Below are 24911 nucleotides of genomic sequence, written 5' to 3' on the forward strand. Positions count from 1 at the left end.
ATATAATTTTGATAATCCATCCCCTAGGCTTGTTTCCATTTATCTCCAAAGTCAAATATAAGTAGCCGCTATTCCAATATTCCAAAACCCTCTCTCTCCCCTTCACTCCATTGAGACATTTCATCAAACACCATGAGCTCCTTCAACAACAACAACTCTTCCGGCATGGACAACCTCCTTCTCCAAACCCTCATGGGAAGGCTCCACCTCCGTTCTCCGATCAACAACCCTCTCATAGCTCAATCCCTCGAGGACTTCCTCTTCAACGCCGATAACCTCGACGACGATGATGAAGAAGAAGACGATGAAGGCTACGACGATGGAAGCAAATCAGACCTATCAAAAGAAGAGTCCAAGCTCGAACGCGCGATCATCAAGGTTATTCATAGCGGAAACACCGACTCGCTTAAGCCGAATTCAGGTCAAGCCGTTTCGGTCCGTGACCACCATATCTGCGTCGGATTTCACGAGGAGAAGGGTTCGGAGTATCGGGTTTGGGAGTGGCATGGTCATATTATGATGTTTGATGAAGAGCATGGATACTCGCCGGAGTATATTTACGGGAACTATTTTCAGAGGCTGGGGAATAAAGCGCGTGGCGGAGGTGATGGTGGAAGTGGTGGTTTGGAAGTGGTGGAGGAAGAGAAGGAAGAGGAGGAAGAAGAAGAAGATAAAGTTGGGAATTTAGGGTTGAGGGAACTGATTGATAGTAAGGATTCAAATGAGGGAAGGATTCTTCATAGGAACATGAATGCTGGTTCTCCTAGGTTTGATTTCAAATCACTTTTTGTTATAGTTATCATTTCTCAATTTCATGAACTATACTCTGTGCATTAAAAGAAATATAAAATGTTTAACAATATGACTATATTGTCCAAACTCCAAAAGTATCTAATACAGATATGTATCGTCAAGTGTTTTCAAATCGGTGTTGTGTTTTAGATAGTTTTTTGTCCATATATATTTCAATTATTTTATGATTATTTCTGTATCACAGTATCTGCATAGGTGTTTACTAAACTATACTGTTACTCTAAGACTTTTTTTTCCCTCAAGGTTCACTTTGAAATCGCTTTTTGCTATGTTTATCATTTCCCAATTGCATAACAAAGACTGTTAGTCAACATAATTTTTAATTTTTACTTTACCAATGCTTGAAAATGGCTGCCAGATCAATATCCAATAAATGCCTTATTAAATACTCCAATACCTTTATTTTATGAGTAGTTTCCATAACAAGGTATTCGACCATTCGCCATTTGGATCATATTGTGTATCTTGTACCTACATCCGTTCTTCCTAAATGGTTTTTTTTTACTTTTAGTTGCTAATATCCTTTTCTGGTTTAGTCTTCACCTTGTAAACTTGTGCTTGCAGTTTTAAATTATGGTTGTGGTAATGTTGCGTTTACCGCAAGTAGGAAAATACGACTGTAATTGCATTCATGATGCAGTTGCAGAGACTCCCAAAACCACAATATTGTGGTCGCAATTGCAGTTGTGAACCACAATTTAAAATCATCGCTTGCACTACCATTTTCTTACTTTTGTTACTAATTTTTGGTTAATCGCATATGTAAGGTTTTGAGTTGCGGCTACTACAACTGTGGGAAAATGTGATCGATGCAGCTGCATATGTGGTCATGACTGCAATTGAAGTTGTAATTGACCAAAAACCATTGTATTACAGTCCAGGACCACATTTAAAACCTTGATCACATGTATTGTTTGGTTTAGCTGTTGTGTATCATTTGCTTTGCATGACATGGTAACTAATTATTAGCTCATTAACCAAACAGTGTATGTCATTAGTAAAATGTTTTAAATATTTAGGTGGTGTAAAGCCGATATAGGAAACAGGTGTGCACGCGATAGTTTTCCTCGTACCCATCCTTTTTCGGATATCAGTAACCAACATGAGTTGCTTACCGCTGATTCATTAATTATATATTTAATGAGTTTTCAAACATTTGTAATAAAATCAACAACCTATTTTTTTTTTTTAGAACTCACTTTGGTGGTACCTTAGTAAGTCCTGTATTTAGTATTTAATACTGTTTAGTTGTTTCTATGTATAATCTTGTTCACATCCAATAAACTTTAGTTATGCATGCTACCTATAACTAATAGGAGATTGACTTATAATTTTTACCGTCTTTCCCTTTGATGCCATGGAGTTAAGCTAGAATTAAATTTACAGAAGTTTATCAATATTGTAGTCGGAGTTTATGTAGTTTGTTGGCTAAGTCCTCTATTTAGACGAAGTCCTTGTTACATTCTCAAATGATTTCCATTTGTTGGTTAAGGCCACATTAGCGTCTACTTTTTCATTTCGTGAAAGCTCAAATGGGCGAGGGACTGAGGAAGGATTGCATTCATTCAGAGTTAGGTTTAGAAGTTTCTTATAGAGCTAATACCTAGTTGCATATATGATTAGATTCTAGGTGCTAGATACCAATGGTTTTCTTGTCAGTATTATATAAAGAAGACGAGCTTCCTCATGGTTGATGAATCCATAATGCTACTCTAGATAGTTTGTTTTATGTCCTTTCACTCGTTTTGTACAGTGACATGGCTTTTTGTTTTGTTTATCCCAGCACTCCCTTAGAAACAGGTAGCTACCTTTTTAATGCCTCTCTCTATATTAACTGTAGTAAAACTTTTGTTTGAAACATTTCTGTATCGGAGAAGCCTTTGAGATTCCCCTGTGTGATATTCTTCATGTCTGTGATGTGTGTTGTGCTATACGATTTACCATGTCAGTATTAGTTTTCCCAACTTAAAGAAACTTCTTTTAGCTTTTTATTAAATGTTTTATTTTATCATCAACAGCATGATTTGATCGAATATAAATGACCGCACATAGTGGGAGTAGGCTTCGGTTGTTATTGCTTTATTACATGAAAGTGCATGTTTGCAACTGAATTGAACATTTCATGTCCATGTTTGTCATCTCTCATATTTTACTCTGCTTGAATTGACAGGTACTAGATCAGAAATTTTCTTCTTGCAATCAGAGGATGTAACCCGCAGCTCGTTCCCCTGGTCACGAAAAGATTAATTTCCTGTTTTACAAAGTGCAAATCCCAGATTTAAGCCTCAGTCTAGGTGTCTCTTTGAGCTTCAATTTACATGCTGGAATTATAGATAGTAAAGGATGTAATACTTGGTTTTGTATTATATACTATATTACCTTTGCCCAGCTAATAATGTTTTGCAATTTGTTATTTTTCCCTTTTTCATTAGAGCTAGCTGTTTTAAAGGTAGACCCTTGGATGCTTGCTTCTTTTTGTATTCAGCAATTCGAGTTTTCTGTGCAGACATGCTTGGTCTGCACTGAAAATAAAATATACCAGATGCATTACTCCAAATATTGCTATGCTTGTCAAATAACCTGCATAATGCTACGTTTCGCAATTACATTTCATGGATCCATGACAAGATTTTGATCTTGAATTGTTGATTGGAGAAGGAATGTTTTCCTGTTACCATTTTTTGAACTTAGGATTTGCAGTTCTTGTTCTATTGATTTCATTTATCTGAATTCTAAGTAAGCTATACTTAATTAGTCCGAATTTTAGTTATATGATTCATTCAAGTAGCTGGCCATCGGACTAAAATTTTCAAAACATGAGTATAGTCCTCATTTTCAATAACTTTATTATACACTTATTTGAACTTTCGCATACCTTTTTTTATCCTCATCATCGTTCTTCAACTCCCACCCCCTCTCTCTTTCACTCCACCTTTGCCTGTCGGGTAATATGCAATGAGGTGTCTCAAGAGTTCTTCCACTCCACCTTGGCCAGTCGGGTAATGTGCAATCAGGTGTCTCGAGAGTTTGCAGTACTTGTGGATAAGGAGTTCGACTCCTCTCTATTACTGGAGATGACAGTTATGGGGAAAAGCATTAAAAAAATAAAAGATAATAACATTTATAACCTTTAATTTACATTGAAGTTACAATTTAGCCTTAAAAATACACTACAAAATATAATTATCCTCTTCAATAATGGAGAGAAGTCTTACTCGTAAACATGGGGAACTACAAGAGAAGAGTAGTGACTGATAAGGCATCCCTTCTTCTTGCAAAGGTAACATTCTATGAATTTATGTCCAAATTGGCGATAGTTGCCACAATGTTTGTTAAGAGGGTCTTGATACATCAAAGATACTCGAATAGGTTCATAATCATTGGTCAAAGACTCAAAGCCGTAGAAAACTAAATAAGTCTAGTCTTATATTGCTTGATATCACTATCATGTTTCGTGATTTCGTATTATCTCATTCTTCCAATTGCTCACTCAATTTTGTACTAATTTCTTCTAAACATAATACAAGTGAAAATTTATCAGGATTGTTTTTTTAGCAAACTTATTTAAACATAATCAGATTCATATTATGATTATAATCATTTATAGTTTTAACACTATACCAAACACACCAAATAGGAGATTTATTCATAAAAATCAGTTTTTGACTATGATGTGAACCGTTCAATTGAAAATCTCACTCTTAGGGCTAAGTATAAGGAATTAATAGTGGGTCTTTTCTTGGAAAACTACAAGCATAACTTTTGGTTCTTTAAAAACATTATTTTGAAGAATGCATTTCTTTTTGTATTGTTATTGTAGCTCACAACAATTCTGAATGACATGAAATAATTCTTACTAGCTGATTCACGAACAAGTCGTTCTCATTAAGACGTTTTGTGGTACTGCTAAAATTGTGCAAGTAGATTATCAACCATGTCGTCTCCACGATAAAACAACACAGTTCTCTATTATACGATGTCTCACTGTACTATAAAAATCGCTCTCGAATACACACACAATATAGTTACCCATGCCAATTCTTTTCCCACAATACTGACTATCAGTGTTAGTTCTCGAAATTCTCACTTTGGCTGCTTGTGGTAATTCTCAAGTGTCACAGAAAGAAATGGGGAGAAGGTTGTCGGCAATGTGTCAGCGGAATATAAGGGGGGTGAAAGAGAAGTTGAGAGGTAAACGTCTTCCACTTGGTGCGAATTATAATATGGGGATGATGCCTCTATTTATAGCCAGAGACCTCCAACGGCTCCCCATTCGATTGTGCAACAGATCAAACAGCTATATGATCCAACAATACAAAACATTACCACCCAACAACTCTATCACCAACTGCTATATGTTAAATGTATGTGTTGACTTGGTCAACACATAGTCCAAGCCCAAATAGCCCAAAATAAAATAAATAAATATTTATTTAAAAAGAATGTTGGGCCCAAGACTAAGTCCGACCCGAGCACGAGCTGAGCCGCACGTCGGCGGAGGAGGCGGTAGTGGTGGTATGTGCGCGTGTGTGTGGAAGGGTTTTTTTGTATGAGTCATCACACACTCACAAAACCCATTGTACCCCTTGAGACACACCCCAAGGTTACAACTTAAGGCTTATAAAGCCTTTCAACTTCCCTCCTCAAGCAATGTGAGACTAATGAGTTTTTTCATATGACAAACTCCAAAGTCACCATAAATGTCACATTAATGTGCATTAAAAACCACTTCAAAACATCATTCTTTCAACAAATCCCAACTATCCCCCACTTGAAATTAAAAAAAAAATTCCGTGAATTTCTGTGGACTCAATAAGATTATGCATAAACAAATGTGTCATGCGAATTGAACCTTTGCATAGTGAATAAGATCCACATTTTACTAGAGTAACTCGTAGTCTTGAACTCTATCTCCAACATTAAACCACACACTATCTTTCTAAAGGTGTATTATGTAAAGCTTGTGTGTTAAAGCTCATGCACGTCTATCTCAGTATAGTGAACGCTCTAGAAATTTATGCTCCAAAATTTTATAGGAAACAACCCCCACTTCCACATTCACATATGTGAGTCTATCAAGAATACTCCTATAGGTTAGGTACTCAACTCCATGAAAGTACAAAGTGTCAAGTATTGCTCTAGCAATGTTTTGCCGATGTTTTGATGAAGACAATGAGTTAGTAAAAGCTTGAAGATGACTCAACAATCAACATGCCTAGAACTCAAGGTTCATATCTAGACTAGGTTATATCAATAGAGTTATATTTCTAAGTAGTCTAGGATGTGTGCCTTAGTTAGTGAGTCTAGATTAGGTAAACCTAGATGCAAGTCTCACAAGCCATAAATGTTGACATATCATATTCATGAGGCATATCATCTAGTTTATTATGTGTTCATACATTAATCATACATGTTATATGTGCATATTAGGCATAACATAATTGCTAAAACATGTATATGTGTTAAACATAACATATAATTAGTTTACCATTTAATCATGTATTGAAATATGCTAGTCACTCGATTAACTCCAAGTCTTAATCGATTAACGTGTTAGTTGGTGTTTTCTGTTTTAACTGCGTAACTGAAAAAATGGTTTGTGGATCCAAATCTGTTTTGTATAAATTGTGTTAAATTGCAGAAACTGAAGCATTGCATATTATTGTTAGAAACTATTAGAGAGCATATTTTTTCTGTGATTTACTGCATCATATAGGAAGAAGAGAGATGCATGTGTGAGAAAAAGATATTAACATGCTTAGTTGATATTGTTCATGATGTATTGCTTGTAATTTTAATGTGCTAAATCTCATTCATGCTTTCTTACATGTTCGCGCATTCTATATAGAGATTTTTTAGAAAGATTCTACATTATCTGTATTAACTCACATACGTTCATGATGACTTGTGTTACTTGAGTGTGGGTTAATCATTGAGTTTTCATTGTTGTAAATTGAACATATTAGTGCTTAGTAAAATTCTGTTTTTGTATATTGTTTTGTACATTAGGTTTTGTCTCTTGGTGTCTTACCACCATTGAGATTTAGTGAATCTTCACCAAGGCTTGGAGGTCTTGAATTTAGAGCGAGGCTGGATCGCGAGAAATGTTTTCTTGGGCGATAGAGATAGTCAAACCAATGTTAGAGGTTCTTGAAATTCAAGAAAGAAGTGTCTAGAGTCTTGTAATTGAATTGGTGTATGTAAAAATACAATGCTTTCAATATAGTGAAGAGAAATCTCCCAAGATCAAAAGGGGAGGCATTGATGTAGTTTGCAAGTGGACCCGCAAACGAACCAGGATAAAAATCCTATTGTGCAAGCTGTTCTCTCTCAATCTCTTTTAAAATTCAATATGTTTTAATTCGTGTATTAAGCTGATATTTTGCATACTGCTACTGTGCCATATCTTTTTTAATTGTGCATAAAAATATCTGATGTCTTTCTGCTTGTTTGGTAACTTGTTGTGCAAGAAGCCAATCTGTCAATTCTGTCTCTGATACGTTTTAATCGATTAAGCCCACTAGTTAATCGATTACTTGGGTTGTTCTCCATAACCGGGTTTTGGGTTCAAAAAGCGGTAATTGATAACCGCTACACCTATTCAACCCCCCTCCCTTCTAGGTGTGTCTAGACCACTGATACCTAACACTAGGTACTCCACTCCATTGGAGTAAAGATCTCATTAAGAGTTTAATTCATCCTTACATATGTTGCAGGAGTCATGATTCTCATAATTTTATAGCATGTTCATTCTCATATCACTTCACCACTTTTTATTACTCATTGAACCTATTTCTTGGGATCTCTAGTCAGTTAGTTTGAGATACCATCATGAGTGATCCTCGTTCTAAGGGCAATAGTCTCATACTCTTAGAAGTATTATGGACTTTCTCTCTAGCTAGTCCTTACGCCAAAGGATCTGCTAAGTTATTCTTAGTGCGTACATGATCCACTCTAACAGCTCCTATAGAGAGTAACTCTCTAATGGTGTTGTGCTTACGACGAATTTGTCGTTTCTTACTATTATAAAAGCGGTTCTCAATTTTTGCAATAGTCACAGTACTATCACAATGGATCAACACAATTGAGATTGGTTTTTCCCATAGGGGAATCTCTGCAAGCAAGCTTCTCAGCCAACTTGCTTCTTCACTAGTTGTTGTTAGTGCTATCATTTCAGCGTCTATAGTGGATTGAGCCAAAATAGTTTGTTTCTTTGACTTCCAAGAAACAGCCCCACCAGATATGCTAAATATTTATATTTCTTCAAGATCTTTTCCACATAGTGAGATTGATCCAAAGAAATTTCTTCTTATGACCTAGTAATTTTTATGCCAAGGATTACACTTGTCTCTTCAAGGTCTTTCATATCAAATTTGTTACACTATAATGATTTCACATTATTCACAACATGTATGTTGGAGCCAAATATGAGTAGGTCGTCTACATAGAGACATATGATAGTGCAAATGTCATTTTTCTGGTTTGTAATAAATGTATTTGTCACTTTCATTCACCTTAAACTCATTCGATACCATTAAGTCATTAAACTTTTCATGCCATTGTTTAGGTGTTTGCTTAAGACCACACATCGGTTTATCTAACTTGAAAACCTTATTTTCTTGCTCATGTAATATAAAACCTTCAGGTTGTTTCATATAGATTTCTTCTTCCAAATAATCATTTAAAAAAGCAGTATTAACCATTTGATGTACTAATAAATTATGTATCACAACGAGCGATATTAGTACTCTAATGGATGTTACTATAGTAATAGATGAAAATATGTCAAAGAAATCTAGATTCTCCCTTTGCCTAAAATCCTTGGCTACAAGACAAGCCATATATTTGTCCATTGTGCCATCAGGTTTCAGTTTCTTTTTCAATATCCACTCACAACCAATGAGTTTGCAACCGGGAGGCAATTCAACTAAATGTCAAGTCTTGTTAGACTCTAGATAATCCATTTCATCATTTATAACATCTTGCCACAAATCAGCATCCAAAGAAGTTAAAGCTTATTAGAGTATTGATGGATTTTCTTCCAATGTATAGACCATATAATCAGGTCCATACTCTCTAGCAATCCTTGCTCTCTTACTTCTTCTAGGTTCTATTTTTAACTCATCATTACTATCATTATTGTTAATCACAGGTTTGTGACTAGTTGTTGTGCCCCAACTATTCCCTAATTTAAAAGGGAATTTCATTTCATTGAAGTCTGCATCATTAAACTCAACAATCACTTTCACGTTAAGATCATAAAATTTATATGCCTTGTGGTTTACAACATACCCAATGGATACTCATTCATAGGCTCTACTTACGAGTTTAACTCTCTTAGGGTCTGGTATTCGGACATAAGCTGGATAACCCCAAGTTCTCAAATAAGACAAGTTTGGTTGTCTATTCTTAATAATTTCATATGGGGAAAATTTGCTTTTAGCCTTGGGGACTCTATTTAGCACATAACATACAATTAATAAGATTTCACCCACCAAGAGGGTGTTGTACCAAAACTTAACATAATACCTACAACTAATTCAGTTAAAGTTATATTCTTCATTCATCTTTACCATTCATTTCAGGTGAATATGGTGCAATTGTTTCATGAATAATGTCATTTAATTTATACCAATCATTAAACATGTTAGTTTCATACTCAGTGCCTCTATGGCTTCTGAGTTTCTTTATTTTTTTTTTTGAGTTGATTTTCAATTTCAATTACATATAACTTAAATGTTTCAAGAGCTTCACTTTTATTTTTCATAAGATATACATAAGTAAAATCAGAACAATCATCAATAAAAGTGATAAAGTAACATTTACCATTTATAGTTAATGTTCCATTTAATTCACATATATTTGAGTGTATTAAATCTAAAGGCTCAGACTCTCACATTATTCATTTATGAGGTTTTTTTGAAATTTTTGCTTGACTGCATGATTCAAAAATTTCAAAATCATTTTTGATAATTTTGGAATTAAACATAAGCTACTCAAATTTGAAATTATACGTTTATTAATATGACAAAGTCTAGAATGCCAAATATTAAAATCACACAACATGTAAACAGAATCAGAAATTTTATTAATAGAAACTTCAACACTTAATTTAAACATGTCATCAGTGGTATACCCTTTCCTAACAAATACTCTATTCTTAGTAAGAGTATAGAAGTCTGCTCCAATGATCCGGATAAAACCAGCCTTATTAAGAAGAAAACCAGAAATCAGATTCTTCCTCATCTCTAGAGTGTGTGCATCACATCTTTGAGAATCAGAGTCTTCCCAAATGTAAACTTTAGTTCCACATTACTAGTTCCAGCAACAACAATGGTGTGGGAGTCATCCAACAACACATTCTTATCATCAGCATTGTGTATATTTTGAATGTAGCATCGTCATAGCAGACATAGCGGAATGCACCAATATCTACCCACCACCGATTAGTTCCTCCAACCATAGTGAACTCAAATAATACTGCCACAAATGACTCGTCAATCATGTTGGCCCGTGGAGGATGATCCATAGGTTTATTTCTGCACTTGCATGTCATATGACCTAGCTTCCTACACTTGAAGTAGATAAATAGGTTGCCATAGTCATTCTTAGTATGTGGCTTAACATATTGGACCTTTTGAGGATTCCAATTCTTGATGCGATTGGTAATCTTAGCCTTATTCCTATTGCGGTTATGATTCTTGAACTTAGTGCCAGAAGGCTTCAGAACCGCAGCTGAGAATTTATTCTTAGTGCAATTGTTGGAGGCAATCAACCCCTCTTCTTTTTTATCATGCTTACGAGCCTCTTCTTCAATATGAAGACGACTCAATAGAGATTCCAAATAGATTACTTTGGTCTTATGCCTTAGAAGGTTTTTGAAGTCATTCAAGCTCTAAGGAAGTTTGTCAATTATGACAGCCACTTGGAATTGCTCTTCTAGGGACATACCCTAAAAAAATATCTCATGATCAATTTTTTGTATCTCGCGGGACTAAGACTGTACTTATTTATCATCAGTCATTTGATACTTGAGGTAACAACTAACAACATACTTTTCGGTCCTAACTTCATCGGTATCATATTTCTTTTCAAGTGCATACCAAATTAATTTGGCAGACTTGTATGAGCTGTAGTAATCATAGAGACCATCAGACAACCTATTCAAAATGAAGTTTTTACATAAGTAATCACTTTCATTCCAAAGAGCTATTTCAATAGCCAGTTTATCCATTTCCTCTTTTTTAGCCTCATCCGACACCACTGGGATGTCGGTTTTCAGAACATGGGCAATCTTTCTCATAGCGGGGAAAATTCCATCTTATGTTGCCAACATTTGAAATTTGTCCCGTCAAACCGGAATGACTTTTTCAGGTTATAGCTATTAAGTTCAGTAATATTATCTACGAAGGTCATTGCAGTAGAAACGTATTAAAATTGTTATTATCGTAGCTCACAATAATTCTAAATGGAACGAAATAATCCTTATTGGCTGAGTCATGACCAAATCGCTCTCTTTAAGACATTTCTTGGTAATACTAAAATTGTGCAAGCAGACTATCAACTATACCATCCCTAGGATAAAACAGCCTAGTTCTATGTTATACGAAGTCTTACTGCACTATAAGAATCGCTCTAGAATACACCCACAATATGGCTACATGTGCCAATTCTTTTCCCACAATACTGACTACCATTGTCAATTCTAGAAATTCTCACTTTGACTACATGTGCCAATTCTCAAGTGCCACGGAAAGAAAGGGAGAGATGGTTGCCGAAAATTCGTCGGTGAAATATAAGGGGGGAGAAAGAGAAGTTGAGACGTAAACGCCTTCATCTTGGTGCGAATTTTAATGTGAGGATGATGCCTCTATTTATAGGCTGATGCCTCCAACGGTTCCCCCATCTAATGGTGCAAAAGATCAAATAACTATATGATCTAATGGTGCAAAACATTACCACCCAATGGCTCTATCACCAACGACTCTATTACCAAAGAATCCATGTTAAATGTGTGCGTTGACTTGGTCGGTCCAAGCACAAATAGCATAAAATAAAATAAATAAATAAATGTTTATTTAAAAAGAATGTTGGGCCAAACTCAAAGCCCAACCTAAACACAAGTTGAGCCGAGTCGGACGAACGACATCGACAGAGGTGGTGGTGGTGGTGCGCACGTGTGTGCATGGAGGGGTTTTGTTTGTATGAGTCCTCACCCACTGTTTGCTTTTGTAGAATTAGAGAAGAAGAAGAAGTGAGAACCATAGAGGTTGAGAAGAAGAAGAAGTCTCATGAAGAAAGAAAGAGTGAGAGAAAAAGGAAAAGAAGAAAAGGTGGAGAGAGAAATGAATAATATGCTTTATTAGTTTTATGAATTGATGATTACAAAAAGAGCACATGCTCTTTATTTATAGAAAACAAATAACTAACTAGTAATGAATGTGGTCATAAAGATGGGTCGGATACATTAAAAGAATAAAAGAAGGCTAGATACATTTTAAGTGTAAAATAGTTACACAGTTACAAAATTAGTTAAAACTGAATTACACTAATATTCCCCCTAAATTTGGAGCTACCATAACCTCGTTGAGCAGTATATAGATCAGTGATGTGAAGTTTGTTCCGAACATGAGTAAAACAGGAAGTAGAAAGAGACTTGGTAAGAATATCTTCAACTTGATGCTCAGAGGAAACATGTTCCACTAGTAATTGTTTGTTGATTACTCTTTCCCTGACCCAAAAGAGATCAAGTTCAATATGTTTGGTCCTAGAGTGCAAGACTGGATTTCTGGAAAGTAAAACATTGCTCATATTATCACAATATACAACTAGAATAGAACTTTTAAACTATAACTCCTAAAGGAGACTTTGAATAGAGATCATCTCACTAGTAGCAATAGTCAAGTTGTGATGTTCTGCTTCAGCTGTAGACCATGCAACCCATTCTTGCTTCTTTGACCACCAAGAGACCAGATTAGGACCTAATAGACACATGCCCCCAAAGTAGATTCTCTATCATCAGGATCAGAAGCTCAATCTGCATGATAGTAAGTATAGAGTGGAAGAGGATGATGAGGAAATGTTGAGAGAGAAACTGATAAACCTTACTGATACTATAAGAAATCTCTAGTCTAGTAATTGTGATATATTCTAAGGCCCCAACAAGAGATCAATATACTATTCCATCCTCCAAGAAATTTCTCTCATGCTTAGTAAGCTTGCATCCCCCAACCATAAGAGTAGGTAAGCTTGCATCCCCCAACCATAAGAGTAGGTAAGCTCTTCATATCATCCATATGAAATTTTTGGAGTAAGTCCTTGATGTACTTCGATTGAGTAAGAAGAAGAGACTCATTCAGAAGTTTCTGAATTTCAATGCCCAAAAAATAATCCAAAGCACCAAGATCTTTTAGAGCAAAAGCAAGATTCATCTTTTCAATAAGTTGCTTGATCAAAGTGGGAGAGGTACCCATGATTATAATATAATCAACATAACACAAACAGTTTATGTATAGAATAGTCAATAGAAAGAGAGAGTGATCACGCCTACACTTTCGAAAACCAAAGGATAAGAGTGTTCCAGCCAATTTGACAAACTAGAACCGAGGAGCTTGTTGAAGACCATAAATTGCTTTATTCAACTTGCAAACTAAAGTGCTATCAGAAGTCTTGAACCCTTCTAGTTGTTGCATGTATACTATCTCCTCAAGAACTCCATTTAGAAAAGAATTATTAACATCAATTTGTTGAACATCTCATCCATAGGTTAGATCTAAGGTTAGCACAACTCTCATAGAAACTGGTCTTACAACGAGAGAGAATGTCTCATTATAGTCAAACCTAGGTTTTGGTGAAACTCTTTAGCAACCAACCGAGCTTTGTATTTATTAATGGTACCATCAAGATTTTCTTTGACCTTGAACACCCATTTGCATCCAATAGCCTCTCTATGCTTAGGTATAGGAACCAAACTCCAAGTGTCATTTTTTATTAAAGCATCAAACTCTGCTTTCATACCACCTCGCCACTCAGGAAGAGACAAAGCAACTTTGGCTGATCTCGGCTCAACATAGGCAGTGAGAGCACTAGGTGTAGACAAAGTCCTAGACTGAATGGTTATTGACCCAACAAGCATATGGTAAGAGTTAATGGGAAAAACCTGACTATGACCTAGATCTAAGGGGGGCTGAGTAGAAGACTGAGGAAGAGTAGTAGAGGATGAAGTAGGGTTGGAAGTAGTAGCTGAGGTAGAGGAATGTGGTAGAGTACTCGAAGGAGGAGACTGAGACACCACTATAAGAGGTATACACACACTACTACTAGACCATTGATTGGTATGGAAGAGAGAGAGATAATGAAAGGAAACTTGGTCTAATTTAAAACAACATAACATGAAATGTACATTCTACCCATAAAGGAGAGACACTTATACCCTTTGTTATGTGAGGAATACCCTAAAAATGTACACTCAACTGACCTATACTGTAATTTGTGTCTAGTATAAGGTCTTAAACACAGAAACACAAGCAACCAACGCCTTTCAAAAATGTATAGTTAGGAGAGGTTTTGTATAGACACGTGTAAGGCATACGACCCTTAATAGATTTACTGGGTAGTCTATTAATGAGATAGACAGAGATGTCAAAAGCATATTCCCAATATGTTAAAGGAACAGAAGTTTAGGCAAGCAACGTTAACCCAATCTCTACAATATACCAATGTTTCCTTTCAATTACACCATTTTGATGATGAGTATGGGGACAAATAATTTTGTGATGAATACCGAGAGAACTTAAAAGGGAAGCAAATAGACGAAACTCCTCACCCCAATTGGTCTGGATAGATTTCAAAACACCTTTAAATTGAACCCAATCATAGTGTGAAATTGTTTAAAAAGGTAAAGAGCTTCAGATTTTTGCTTAAGAAGAAACACCCAAGTATATATAGTACAAGAATCAACAATAGACATATAATATTTGAACTTAGAAACTGATATAACTGGAGCTGGTCCCCAAAGATCAATAAACACAAAATCAAAGGGAGTGGAATACATTGTGTGTGAAAGTTGTGAAGCTAAACGACGTGACTTCCCTAGAGCACAAGCACTACAAAAATCAGTGCTATTTTTATTCATGAGAGGAATTTTATAGTGCTTCAAAGTATGATGTACAACTTCTTTATGTGGGTGTCCTAAACGAGAATGTCATAATAAGTACAAAGTTTTCATTTCTAGAGTGTGTATGAGTAGTAGAAACAAACAAATTACAACCTGAAGCTACATTTGGACTAGTGGAAACCGAAATAGAAGCAAAAGTAGATAAGGAGGCTGCAAATTGGAGATTGGTGAAGATATACAACCCTTCAATACCGAGAGTTCCTTCTAGAAGTAAGGTTCCATGAACCTGAGATTTAACACAACAATAGTGAGAATGAATCTAAAAGTAAACAGCATTGTCCTTGGCCAATTGACTAACACTAACAAGGTTTTTGGTTATAGAAGGAACCAAAAGTAAAATTTGAAGAGTGAGGACACGAGATAGATCGTAAGGGGAGTTAAACTCAGAGTCACCAATATCTGTAATAGCAGCACCAGAAGCATTACCCATAAAAATATTGTCTGATCCAGGAAGGCCAACAAAGTGTCTCAAATTAGAGGAGTTTGAGGTAATGTGATGCGTGGCTCTAGAATCAAGATATCACAGTTGAGAATTGTAAGCTTACAGTTCCACAGTAACAGGATGATGTTGAGGACTAGGTTGCCCTTGTGCTAGATGGAATGAATCAGCATAGGAGTGTGCAGGAGACATAAGAGTCGATCCCAATACAGAAGGTTGACGAAATCCAAGATGAGTTATAGGAGGGGCATTGTTGCTATAAGGCCATGTATAATGATGTTAAAACTGAGAATGAGCATAGGGGCGCATAACATGAGCCGAAACCAGCGGAACAAACTGAGCAGAATCCAGCGGAGCAAACTGAGCAGATGAAGGAGGCTGTTGTGACTGCATTACTAAATCAAAATTGTACCAACATTGTAGAGCCTCATGTCCAGGATTATAGCAGAGTTGACAATGTACAAAACCTCCTCGACCACGTCCAAGCTGGTTACCCCTGCCACAACCAAAATAATTGCCACGACCTCAACCATAAGAGGGAGCACTAGACTGATACATTATTGTTGTCCCTACAAGTTCTTTCACTATTTGTGAAGAAAAAACAGAATTATTATTATAGAAAGAATGCCCAGACTGGTGATGTCCAAAATTAGAAAACTAGTTCTTGGGAGATGATCAATCAACATTCATAGAAAAAACTTCTTGTGTTGGAGGATGAATTTGCTCAAGATAAGTCTCGTGAGCCATTAATAAGGATTCGAGTTGAACAAACGTACATACCTATGCTCCATTGTTGATTGAGGTGACAAACGACTCATATTCAGAAGGAAGACCTTCAAGAATTAAACGAACATGTTCCCGACCAGAAAATCACCTCACCAACAACAGCTAGGGAGTGAATCAGTGCCTTAACGCGAGACACAAACTTAGTAACAGACTGAGATCCTTTCTTGATTGTGCGAAGCTCAGATAGAAGAAGCTGACTACGAGCACGAATCAAAGAATCAAAAAACGTATGTATTTCATCCCAAATCTGCCACGCATGTCGGAGCCCTAAGACACGAGACTAAACTGACTCAGAGAGTAACTGAAGCAGCCACAAAACCAGATGTTGATCTTGCTCCTCCCATTGAAGAAAAGCCAGATTCAATCGTCCAAACTAGCGTTCTTCTTCAGAAAGAAATTAGAGAGGAACTTGAGGATTAACAACATACCTTTCAAGTCGATGTGAAGTAAGAACGACTTCAACTTGCTGCTTCCATATGAAATATTTTTTCTCAAATAGCTTGGCTGAAATGGTTTAAGAACACGTCACTATTGAAGGAGGAACAATCGTGGAAGTTCGAGGAGAGAGAGATAGTGGTGTCATTTCCGATGGAAAATCCATGGTGATTTTGGATCTATAAGCTCATGATATCATGTTTGCTTTTGTAGAATTAGAGAAGAATGAGAAGTGAGAACCATAGAGGTTGAGAAAAAGAAGAAGTCTCGTGAAGAAAGAGAGAGAGAGTGAGAGAGAAATGAAAAAAAGAAAAGGTGGAGACAAAAATGAATAATATGATTTATTAGCTTTATGAATTGTTGATTACAAAAAGAGCACATGCTCTTTACTTATGGAAAACAGAAAACTAGCCAATAATGAATTTGGTCATAAAGATGGATCATATACATTAAAAGAATAAAAGAAGACTAGATACATTTTAAGTGTAAAACAGTTACACAATTACAAAATCGGTTAAAATTGAACTACACTAATAGTAACTCACAAAACTCATTGTACCCCTTGGGGCAGACCTCAAGGTTGCAACTTAAGGCTTATAAAGTCTTTCAACTTCCCTCCTCCAAGCAATGTGGGACTAGTGAGTTTTTTCATTTCACAAACCCAAAAGTCACCATAAATGCCCACATTAATGTGAATTACAAACCCAAAATTCGCCATAAAGGCCCACATTAATGTGCATTAAAAATCATTGAAAACCTCATTCTTTCAACAAATCTCAACATTTTATGATATTACTAAGAGTAACTCCTCATCATAGGACAAAGATCATCTGTCCCAAAAAAATCATGTCCCCATGTCCCTAACCAATAGTTTTTCTCAAAATAATATAAAATATTAATTTATGTTTTTTATATTTTCTTTTTTCAATTAATTGACATATTTTGATTGGTTTGATACACCATTGGGGACACCAATGGGTACAGGAGATCTCCATCCCTCATTATATAGGTAATGAATTAATCATTTTCATGGTACATGACTAATTGATGTATGCTATGGGGGTGCCCTACAATTTGGAGAACAAGCACAAACTCAAGGACATTTGTTGGAGGAACAATTGAAGAATAAGGGGTTATTCCAAAGCCAAGCCAAAAAAATGATATGTTTTAGTGATGTAATAAGTTTAATGAGATGCATTGTGGTTGTCACTCATAGGCCCAACTATTTTCCTTTGTTTTGAGTTGTTTTAGAGAGTTCTAGTGTTGGGAAAATGAGCTACCCTAGTTGTATCTGAATTTATCATCAAGACTATCATCTAATAAATGGAGTCCTTTCATTTTATAATTATGTAAAAGCTGTCACATGCCTATAAATATGAGCCCCCATTTCCATTGTAAAAATCAAAATTGGATTACTCAAAAATTGGCTTTGTCCCTTTTCGAGAGATTTACTCTCTTAGGTTCTTGGTTGAACCACTCTGGAACTTATCAAGAACATCCTTGTTCTGGTGGCGTTCGAAAGGCTTATCACCACTTGGTGTGGCACCTTGGTTGTACCATCCTAGAACATATCAAGAACATCTTTGTTCTTGTGGTGTTCGAAAGGCTTATCACCACTTGGTATGGCGCCTTGGTTGAATAATCCTGAAACTTATCAAGAACATCGTTGTTCTTATGGTATTCGAAAGGCTTATCACCACTTGGTGTGACATCTTCTATCCCCTTAATCCTTATTCTATTTTGGTTGTTTTATTTTTTGTTACCATAGTTCATGTCATATTCATATGTTCATGTATTCATCTTGTGTTTTTGCATATTCAAGTCATACTAGTGTGTTTGATCCATTTAGTTCATCATATTTTTATGTTTCGGTGTTATTCTCGTGCACCTAGAAAAAACCTCCATAAAGTCACTTGAATCCATTCTTAAGCACTCATAATCATCCATAATATCATTCCATAACCATACCTATGCGTTAAACCTCATAATTCTGCATTCATTTCACCATAATTCTCATTTTAATTGTGTTTGATTCCATTCTCTTAACCTAATCCGAATTTCCATTTATACACATAATAGTCATTATTTCATTTTCTTGCATTCATTAGCCTACCATTATTTTCTCTCCTTCCATTTCTGTTTCCAATTAATTCACCTAATCTCATATTTGCATATTTCCATTTGTTTCCTTCTTTTATTCAAATTTGTTTGCCTTCTTTTCATGTGTGTTTTGGGCATGTAATAGTACTTAAGGTAGCCACCAATTAATAAAATTCATTGGACATCATCACCTTTAAGACAACCACCTCAAAATCACCATTAGATCACCTTCACAAAAACAAATCATCCTTAAAATGCTCATGAATTCACCTAAGGTGTAGGACTCATCATAGGATGATCCGAAACTTGTGTTATGGAGGATCGTGTCACTAACCCTCCCAAAAAGGCTTATAGGAATCGAACATTTGCCTTTAACCTAATACAATACGTGAAAATTCAGTGGGATCTTACACCACTTAGGGGTGAGCATAAGTCGGATAAGGCTTGTCCCTTACCCGACCATAAATATTGGTCAATCATTTTTTGAACTCGGATTCGGGTCTACATTTGAACTCGACCCTGACTCTTAGACTTGATTAAATATAATTTGACATATAAAATGATATATGTATGTGCATATATATATGTATTATTACTTTGTACACAATTGAAAATATATATATATATATATATATATATATATATATATATATTATTACTTTGTACACAATAATATTTTCGACCAAATATGTGTCATTACTTTGTACACAATTGAATAAAGACATATACAAACATGATGAGTGAGTAACTATGAGACGAGACCGGTCGAGCCATGTATGTCTCTTACCTAACCCTAAATATTGTTTGAGTCTAATTTTTGAACCCAAACTTGACCATAGATACGATGAGACTCAACTCTATTCAGATTCGACCACGATCATGCCATATCAAGTGAGCGGATGGGGACGAATCTTGCTCACTCCTAATATTACTAGACAAATACCTCATTAGTTCAAGAAAATTTATCCATTTATGAGTTCTTATCTATTTCTGAGCTCTACCCAAAGTAGACTCGTGGTTTAAAGTGAGATGGTCTGAATTCATAGATAGCTCATTTTGATAACTCCAATATAAATCATCTTTCAATCAATCATATGGATCATCATTTTTCTGTTACATATGGTTAAAATGAGGTTTTCATAATTATTACTTGAAGATAAGGTTGTGGAACTTTTTCTAATGGATGTAATACATTGATTTACAATAATTAAATATAATATGATTATTTGACACGGGTAAGGATAATATAATCATTGAATATGATAAGATTATTAAATATAATATAATTGAATATGATCGTAATATAAAATCTTGTTGAATCTCAAAAAAATTAAAGGTTCAATTCTCAGGAGTAATACTTATAGGAATAAGCAATTATATATTTCGAAAAAATGTTAATTTCACACCCATAGAATAAGAGTTGATAATATAAAAAATGATCCAAAAGATTATTTTAATTTGTGAAATAGGTTGAACTCAATTCTATAACAATATAAAATGTTCCTTCCTGTCAAAAAAGTTATAAAATGTTTCTTCTATCTTTTACTAAGGGTACTTTTTAAGCAAAAAGAAAAACTAATTTCTTTCAAGTTATATGATTATTCATCTCAATAAATATCGTTCATCAAAATTGAATCATTGATTTTTTAGATCTTGAAAATTGAATCATTAGATTAAGATTTGGTTAGTATTTGGCCTAAGATCTAGGATAGATACACAAGGTCAAAAAAATCATCTGTATCTATAACCAAAACGTGTACGTTGGAGATTTAATTACAGCTAAAACACAATAATCTCTGACAAAAAGCATAGTATCTAGACCTTCCTATAAATCAGTTTTATTCTTACATCTTCTCCCAAACAAAACCTAATCCTCTTTGTCATAAAACTTTTATCCATTTCTCTTCATTATTCATCAAAACCTTTAACACGGTCTGTGTTTGTTGTTATGGGTTAATTTCGATCTTTCTATTTAAACACATTCTTATCTCTTTGAAATTTAAATACATTTTTATTTGTTTTTCTCTGTAACGCTGTTTTGGTTTTCTGAGATTTTGGGTTTCGAAGAGCATAGAGTAATGCCTTCGGTGCTCGTTGAACTTCTATTACGCTATTTGATTCCTTCTATGACTATTTTTCATGGTGGATCTTCTTCTCATCGTCTTAAGCCTCTTTTCAAAAGTGATCGGCGTGGTAATCTTAGTTAACGCTACATTTTCTTGTTTTTCATTGTCCCGTTCTCTTTAGCGTGTTTTCTTTATTGTATTGTTGTTGTTTTTCTATCTCGTTTCACCGATTCGAAGGATTAAGGACGAGTTAATCCGTACACAATTTTGGGATTTTCTGCTATTGAAGCTTTATACGTCGTGTTTTAAGGTATAATCTACTACACTGATTAGTTTTTTTGTTGAAGAATTGAATGTGTTTTGTACAAAGTTACCTTTGTTATGTTTGTTATTATAGTTGTATTGTATTTGTTATTTCCTTTCTTTTGAAGTTTGGAAGAATGTTAGTGTGGTCAGATCTGACTGATTGTATGATAATTTAGCTAAGAACAATGCTGGTTATGAAAATAGTTGAATGGGATTGGATTGGTGATATTTACTTGTGATAGATTATTTTTGTGCTTCTTTATTGCCGAGCACATCTGCTGTCCGATAACTTGTGTCACTATACGTACCCTCTCTGATTGGTTGGAAAAAAAATTAGTTAAGTTAAAAAATTAATAATTAACTATTTTTTTGACCAATTAATGGTACAACTTATGGGACAACAGATGTGTACCCTCTGTATTGCTGAACTTACCTATGAATTATGTCATTATGTTGTTTTTTAAATCGCCATGGAATTAAGGCTTTATTGTTGTTGTTTTTAAATTGCCTCAAATTTGCTTGAACTGGTAAGTATGAAGTCACAACATTACTTCGCAATTTGTTTTTGGTTGAGAATTTTAGCTCGACGCCTTCTCACAGGAAAACAATAATATTATTGTCTTAGTTTTCTGGCACTTTCATATGAAGAGACAACATCATAACATCTCTATTAAGTTATATAGACCCATACTGTACTAAAATGGACTACATTTTCACCTGATTAAGAAGCCGGCTAGTTACAATAAGAACTGTATTTGTGCAGTGGAAGTGGGATAAAGTATGTATTTTGGGTGTTATGTGAAACATGTAATTTCCTTCCACTTGCATATTTTGCATTTAAATTTTAATTTAACTTTTTTCATTGATATTGACACATGCCCTTACAATATTTTCTTTTAGCATTTAATCAATCCTAAGTATCTGTGTCATACTCTCTTAAATCTTATGCTTTTTATTTGTGAAACACTTTGTAGCTGTTAGTCATTTTACTGTCTTAATGGAAAATGAATGACCTGCAAAACAGTGCATGTATCAGTTTCTGTCACAATGTAAACATTGTGTATAATTACAAGAATCAAATAATTCATATTATGATCAGAAATCGATAAGAATCAACTTGTAATCCTTGAACTCAAGTGATTTAATTATAGGGAATTATGTAGATGGTTTCCTGATTAGGATTGATTTAATTTCCTTTTTTCTCTTTGTAATTTTCTATATAATTCTGTTTATTATCTATTGATCAATGAATAAAATAAGATAATCAAAATTTCCCATATTTCACATGGTATTAGAGCTAGAACCCAACTTTTTATTGGTTGCCATAGGCCAAAAGATGCCCTTTAGTAATGGGTCAAAGGTAACCCTTCACCTAGTATGACAGGCTTCAGTGGAGGGGCATGTTGGGAAGTAAGTCCCACAACGCCTATCTCATTGCCTTTGGAATGGTTTAAACACTTGTTGGGCTACTCCTCTCATTGTCAATTGGTTTTGAGAAGGTTCCTTAACAGTTTCACTATTTTATTTATTGTGCTTTGCAAAACCTCTGGTATGATGCTTCTTTTATTTCTTTGTAATCATGAAGCACAATATACCTTTACTGATGGCAAAATATATGTGTGTTGCATGTCTTAATTCCCAATGCTTGTTATGCAGATCAGATGTAATTTATATAATTCTGTTTATTATCTATTGATTTATTGATCATTTGATATGTTGTTTATTTTAGTTGGCTTGTAGTACTTGATACATCTATGGACATCAGCTCTCCTGTTAATGCTGTGCACGACAACTCATTAAGTAATCTTGGAAGTACTGTTACTGAGTCATTACATATTCAAGCTGCTAAGAAAACTGAATGTGCATCGAAGGGGAATGATATCTACAATGTTGCAGAGGAAAACTCTTTTAAAGGATTTAAGCAGCAAGGAAGAAAACTAAATAAGCAGCGAATGAGAAAATCTGCAAGGCTTCCAGTTCCTGAAAAGTTGTTGTCTTCAAGCTCTTCTGATGAGGAGGCAAAGACATCATTTACAGAACCGCTCTCTAAGCACTCTGCAAATCAAAATTACCCACTTTCACTGTCTCTGCCTGTAAGTTCTCAAGGTCACTATCTTAGGTTGTCAGTAATGTGTGAATGTCTAGATTGTTAGTAATGTATTCTTTTGTCAAATGCGGAAATGTAGAAAAGTTAAGAAAGTATTGTTGACTTGTATTTTATGTAAGAACCCTGGTATGTTACCTGAATGATTGCTTTCGTATTCCATCTAGTGTATTTTTTGTTGGCATATTGTAGACACATCATAAATTCTATTTTGTAGCCTGTCTTCTTATAGTTTTGGCTAGGTTTAAAGTTCTCTATTGACAACGTGGTTGATGTACCATATAAGGTTGGTTTTTGCAATTGTCTTTGTGGCATTTCCCTTTTTAGGCCCTTGATGCCTTGATATACATGCATTTAAGGCAGGTGATTGAATTGCACACTGAAATTTACTTCTGATTTCTGAGCATGTATTATTATTGACATATATCCTTTGCCTTTTCTATTTCTTGTTTAATTAATGGCTTCAATTTTCTATGTGCACCTCAGGCTCCTTCGACGGTCAGATCTGCCATGAAAGGTAGCCGTGAGAAACACGGGCAACAAGAAATGAAATTGACTGTAAAATGGGCCCCCGATGTGTATGACCCTATACCTACTTTAATGTCGCACACTGTAAAAAACAAGAAACCACAGAAATCCAAGAAGAAGAGGAATGAAAAGAAAAATGGAAAGAAGGGTCAGAAGGGCAATTCTTCTCGAGGGGGCAATGGCAAAGATAAAAAGCAGTGCTTCAAGCTGGGTGAAACTTTGGACTTGTGCTACAAGTCATTGGATTCTCCTGGTAAGGTTATTGAACCTTCTATTCAAATAGATACTCTCGATGTTCGTATCCAAGATTCCTCCTGCGGTACTAGTTTCTTGAAGAAATCAGTTACAGAACTGCACTACTCTGTTGCAGAGGCACTATGAGTATAAATATCCTTGAGTGGTTTTATCCTAATTCCAGCAATGTGCATAAATAAATCATGTCTTGCTTTTAGCATGCATGTTGAAAAGACGGGATGTTTTTTACTCTTCATAATTATCTGTACATACCAGCTTGTTGTTTTGAATCGTTTTGTTTGTAATGTGACAATGTTTTTCTGCGTGAGAACATTTTGTATGAAATGATTCTGAACGGTGCTTATAAATTATCAAGTATCAATGAACTATAGAGGTATATTATTAATATTGAAAACAATGAACCATGACTTGAAGTAAGACCACGTTTGCAATGAAAATTCCAAAATGCAAAACAGCGAAGGAGGTAAGCAGAAACATTTTTCCACATTTTCCATCACATGATGGTTTTCTGCATCATCTACCCAGAAAAGAAAGGCCTTAGGCTTAAATATTTAAGCATTAAACAAGGTTGAATCAACTAAAGAGTTCATAGCAAAAACATTCTTCAAAGCCATGAATATATTCTTATAACACTGAATAAAAAAAGAATAGTTTTGGTGGCTTTACGCAAAACCGGCTGTTCGCGTCCGCAACTGCCTGCAAAAGCGGGTGCGGACATACTCGCATTAGTTAATGGACAAAATTTAATGCCCTATTCATTTTAAAACAGGCTTGCGGGCGGTCTGCAGGCATTGTTGAATAATTAAAAAAATAAAAAAAATCATATAATAAATGAAATTATATTAAATAAAGTAGTTGAGGATAAAAAATTAACAAATTTTTTGATATTTTATATGAAGTTTA

The 24911-nt window shown here is 35.0% G+C and overlaps 3 protein-coding genes and 1 long non-coding RNA gene across 4 annotated transcripts; 2 read left to right on the forward strand and 2 right to left on the reverse strand.

The window, feature by feature from the left end:
- On the forward strand, positions 1–3372 carry LOC109334823. The gene is made up of 2 exons (XM_019570791.1): positions 1–767; positions 2984–3372. The coding sequence occupies exons 1-2, from the start codon at positions 133–135 to the stop codon at positions 2988–2990; spliced, it is 642 nt and encodes a 213-aa protein (XP_019426336.1). The 5' UTR covers positions 1–132; the 3' UTR covers positions 2991–3372.
- LOC109333949 lies at positions 13619–17367 on the reverse strand. The gene is made up of 11 exons (XM_019569529.1): positions 17322–17367; positions 16643–16718; positions 16303–16411; positions 16209–16261; positions 15766–15924; positions 15535–15684; positions 15261–15495; positions 15083–15215; positions 14764–14904; positions 14597–14668; positions 13619–14106 (listed from the first exon to the last, which is right to left on the reverse strand). Exons 1-11 carry the CDS (start codon positions 17365–17367, stop codon positions 13619–13621), a joined length of 1662 nt encoding a protein of 553 aa, XP_019425074.1.
- LOC109334590 lies at positions 20597–24369 on the forward strand. Its single transcript, XM_019570438.1, has 3 exons — positions 20597–21125; positions 22851–23214; positions 23712–24369. The coding sequence occupies exons 2-3, from the start codon at positions 22876–22878 to the stop codon at positions 24132–24134; spliced, it is 762 nt and encodes a 253-aa protein (XP_019425983.1). The 5' UTR covers positions 20597–21125; positions 22851–22875; the 3' UTR covers positions 24135–24369.
- On the reverse strand, positions 21239–21717 carry LOC109334591. The gene is made up of 2 exons (XR_002106115.1): positions 21534–21717; positions 21239–21375 (listed from the first exon to the last, which is right to left on the reverse strand). It is a non-coding gene; the product is annotated as an uncharacterized LOC109334591 (long non-coding RNA).

Source organism: Lupinus angustifolius, chromosome LG19 (assembly GCF_001865875.1).
Source record: "Lupinus angustifolius cultivar Tanjil chromosome LG19, LupAngTanjil_v1.0, whole genome shotgun sequence".
NCBI classification, from domain to species: Eukaryota; Viridiplantae; Streptophyta; class Magnoliopsida; order Fabales; family Fabaceae; genus Lupinus; species Lupinus angustifolius.

What these genes read in the sequence shown, in the direction of transcription:
- LOC109334823 (XM_019570791.1), top strand. Translation starts at nt 133, where the DNA reads ATGAGCTCCTTCAACAACAACAACTCTTCCGGCATGGACAACCTCCTT.
- LOC109333949 (XM_019569529.1), bottom strand. Translation starts at nt 17,367, where the DNA reads ATGGCGAATTTTGGGTTTGTAATTCACATTAATGTGGGCATTTATG. An exon ending in TATGTCTATTGTTGATTCTT is followed by an intron (nt 14,669 to 14,763) that starts GTACTATATATA and finishes TTCAATTTAAAG; the next exon opens with GTGTTTTGAAATCTATCCAG. An exon ending in TTCCCTTTTAAGTTCTCTCG is followed by an intron (nt 14,107 to 14,596) that starts GTATTCATCACA and finishes TACCTCTTATAG; the next exon opens with TGGTGTCTCAGTCTCCTCCT.
- LOC109334590 (XM_019570438.1), top strand. Translation starts at nt 22,876, where the DNA reads ATGGACATCAGCTCTCCTGTTAATGCTGTGCACGACAACTCATTAAGT. An exon ending in CACTTTCACTGTCTCTGCCT is followed by an intron (nt 23,215 to 23,711) that starts GTAAGTTCTCAA and finishes TGTGCACCTCAG; the next exon opens with GCTCCTTCGACGGTCAGATC.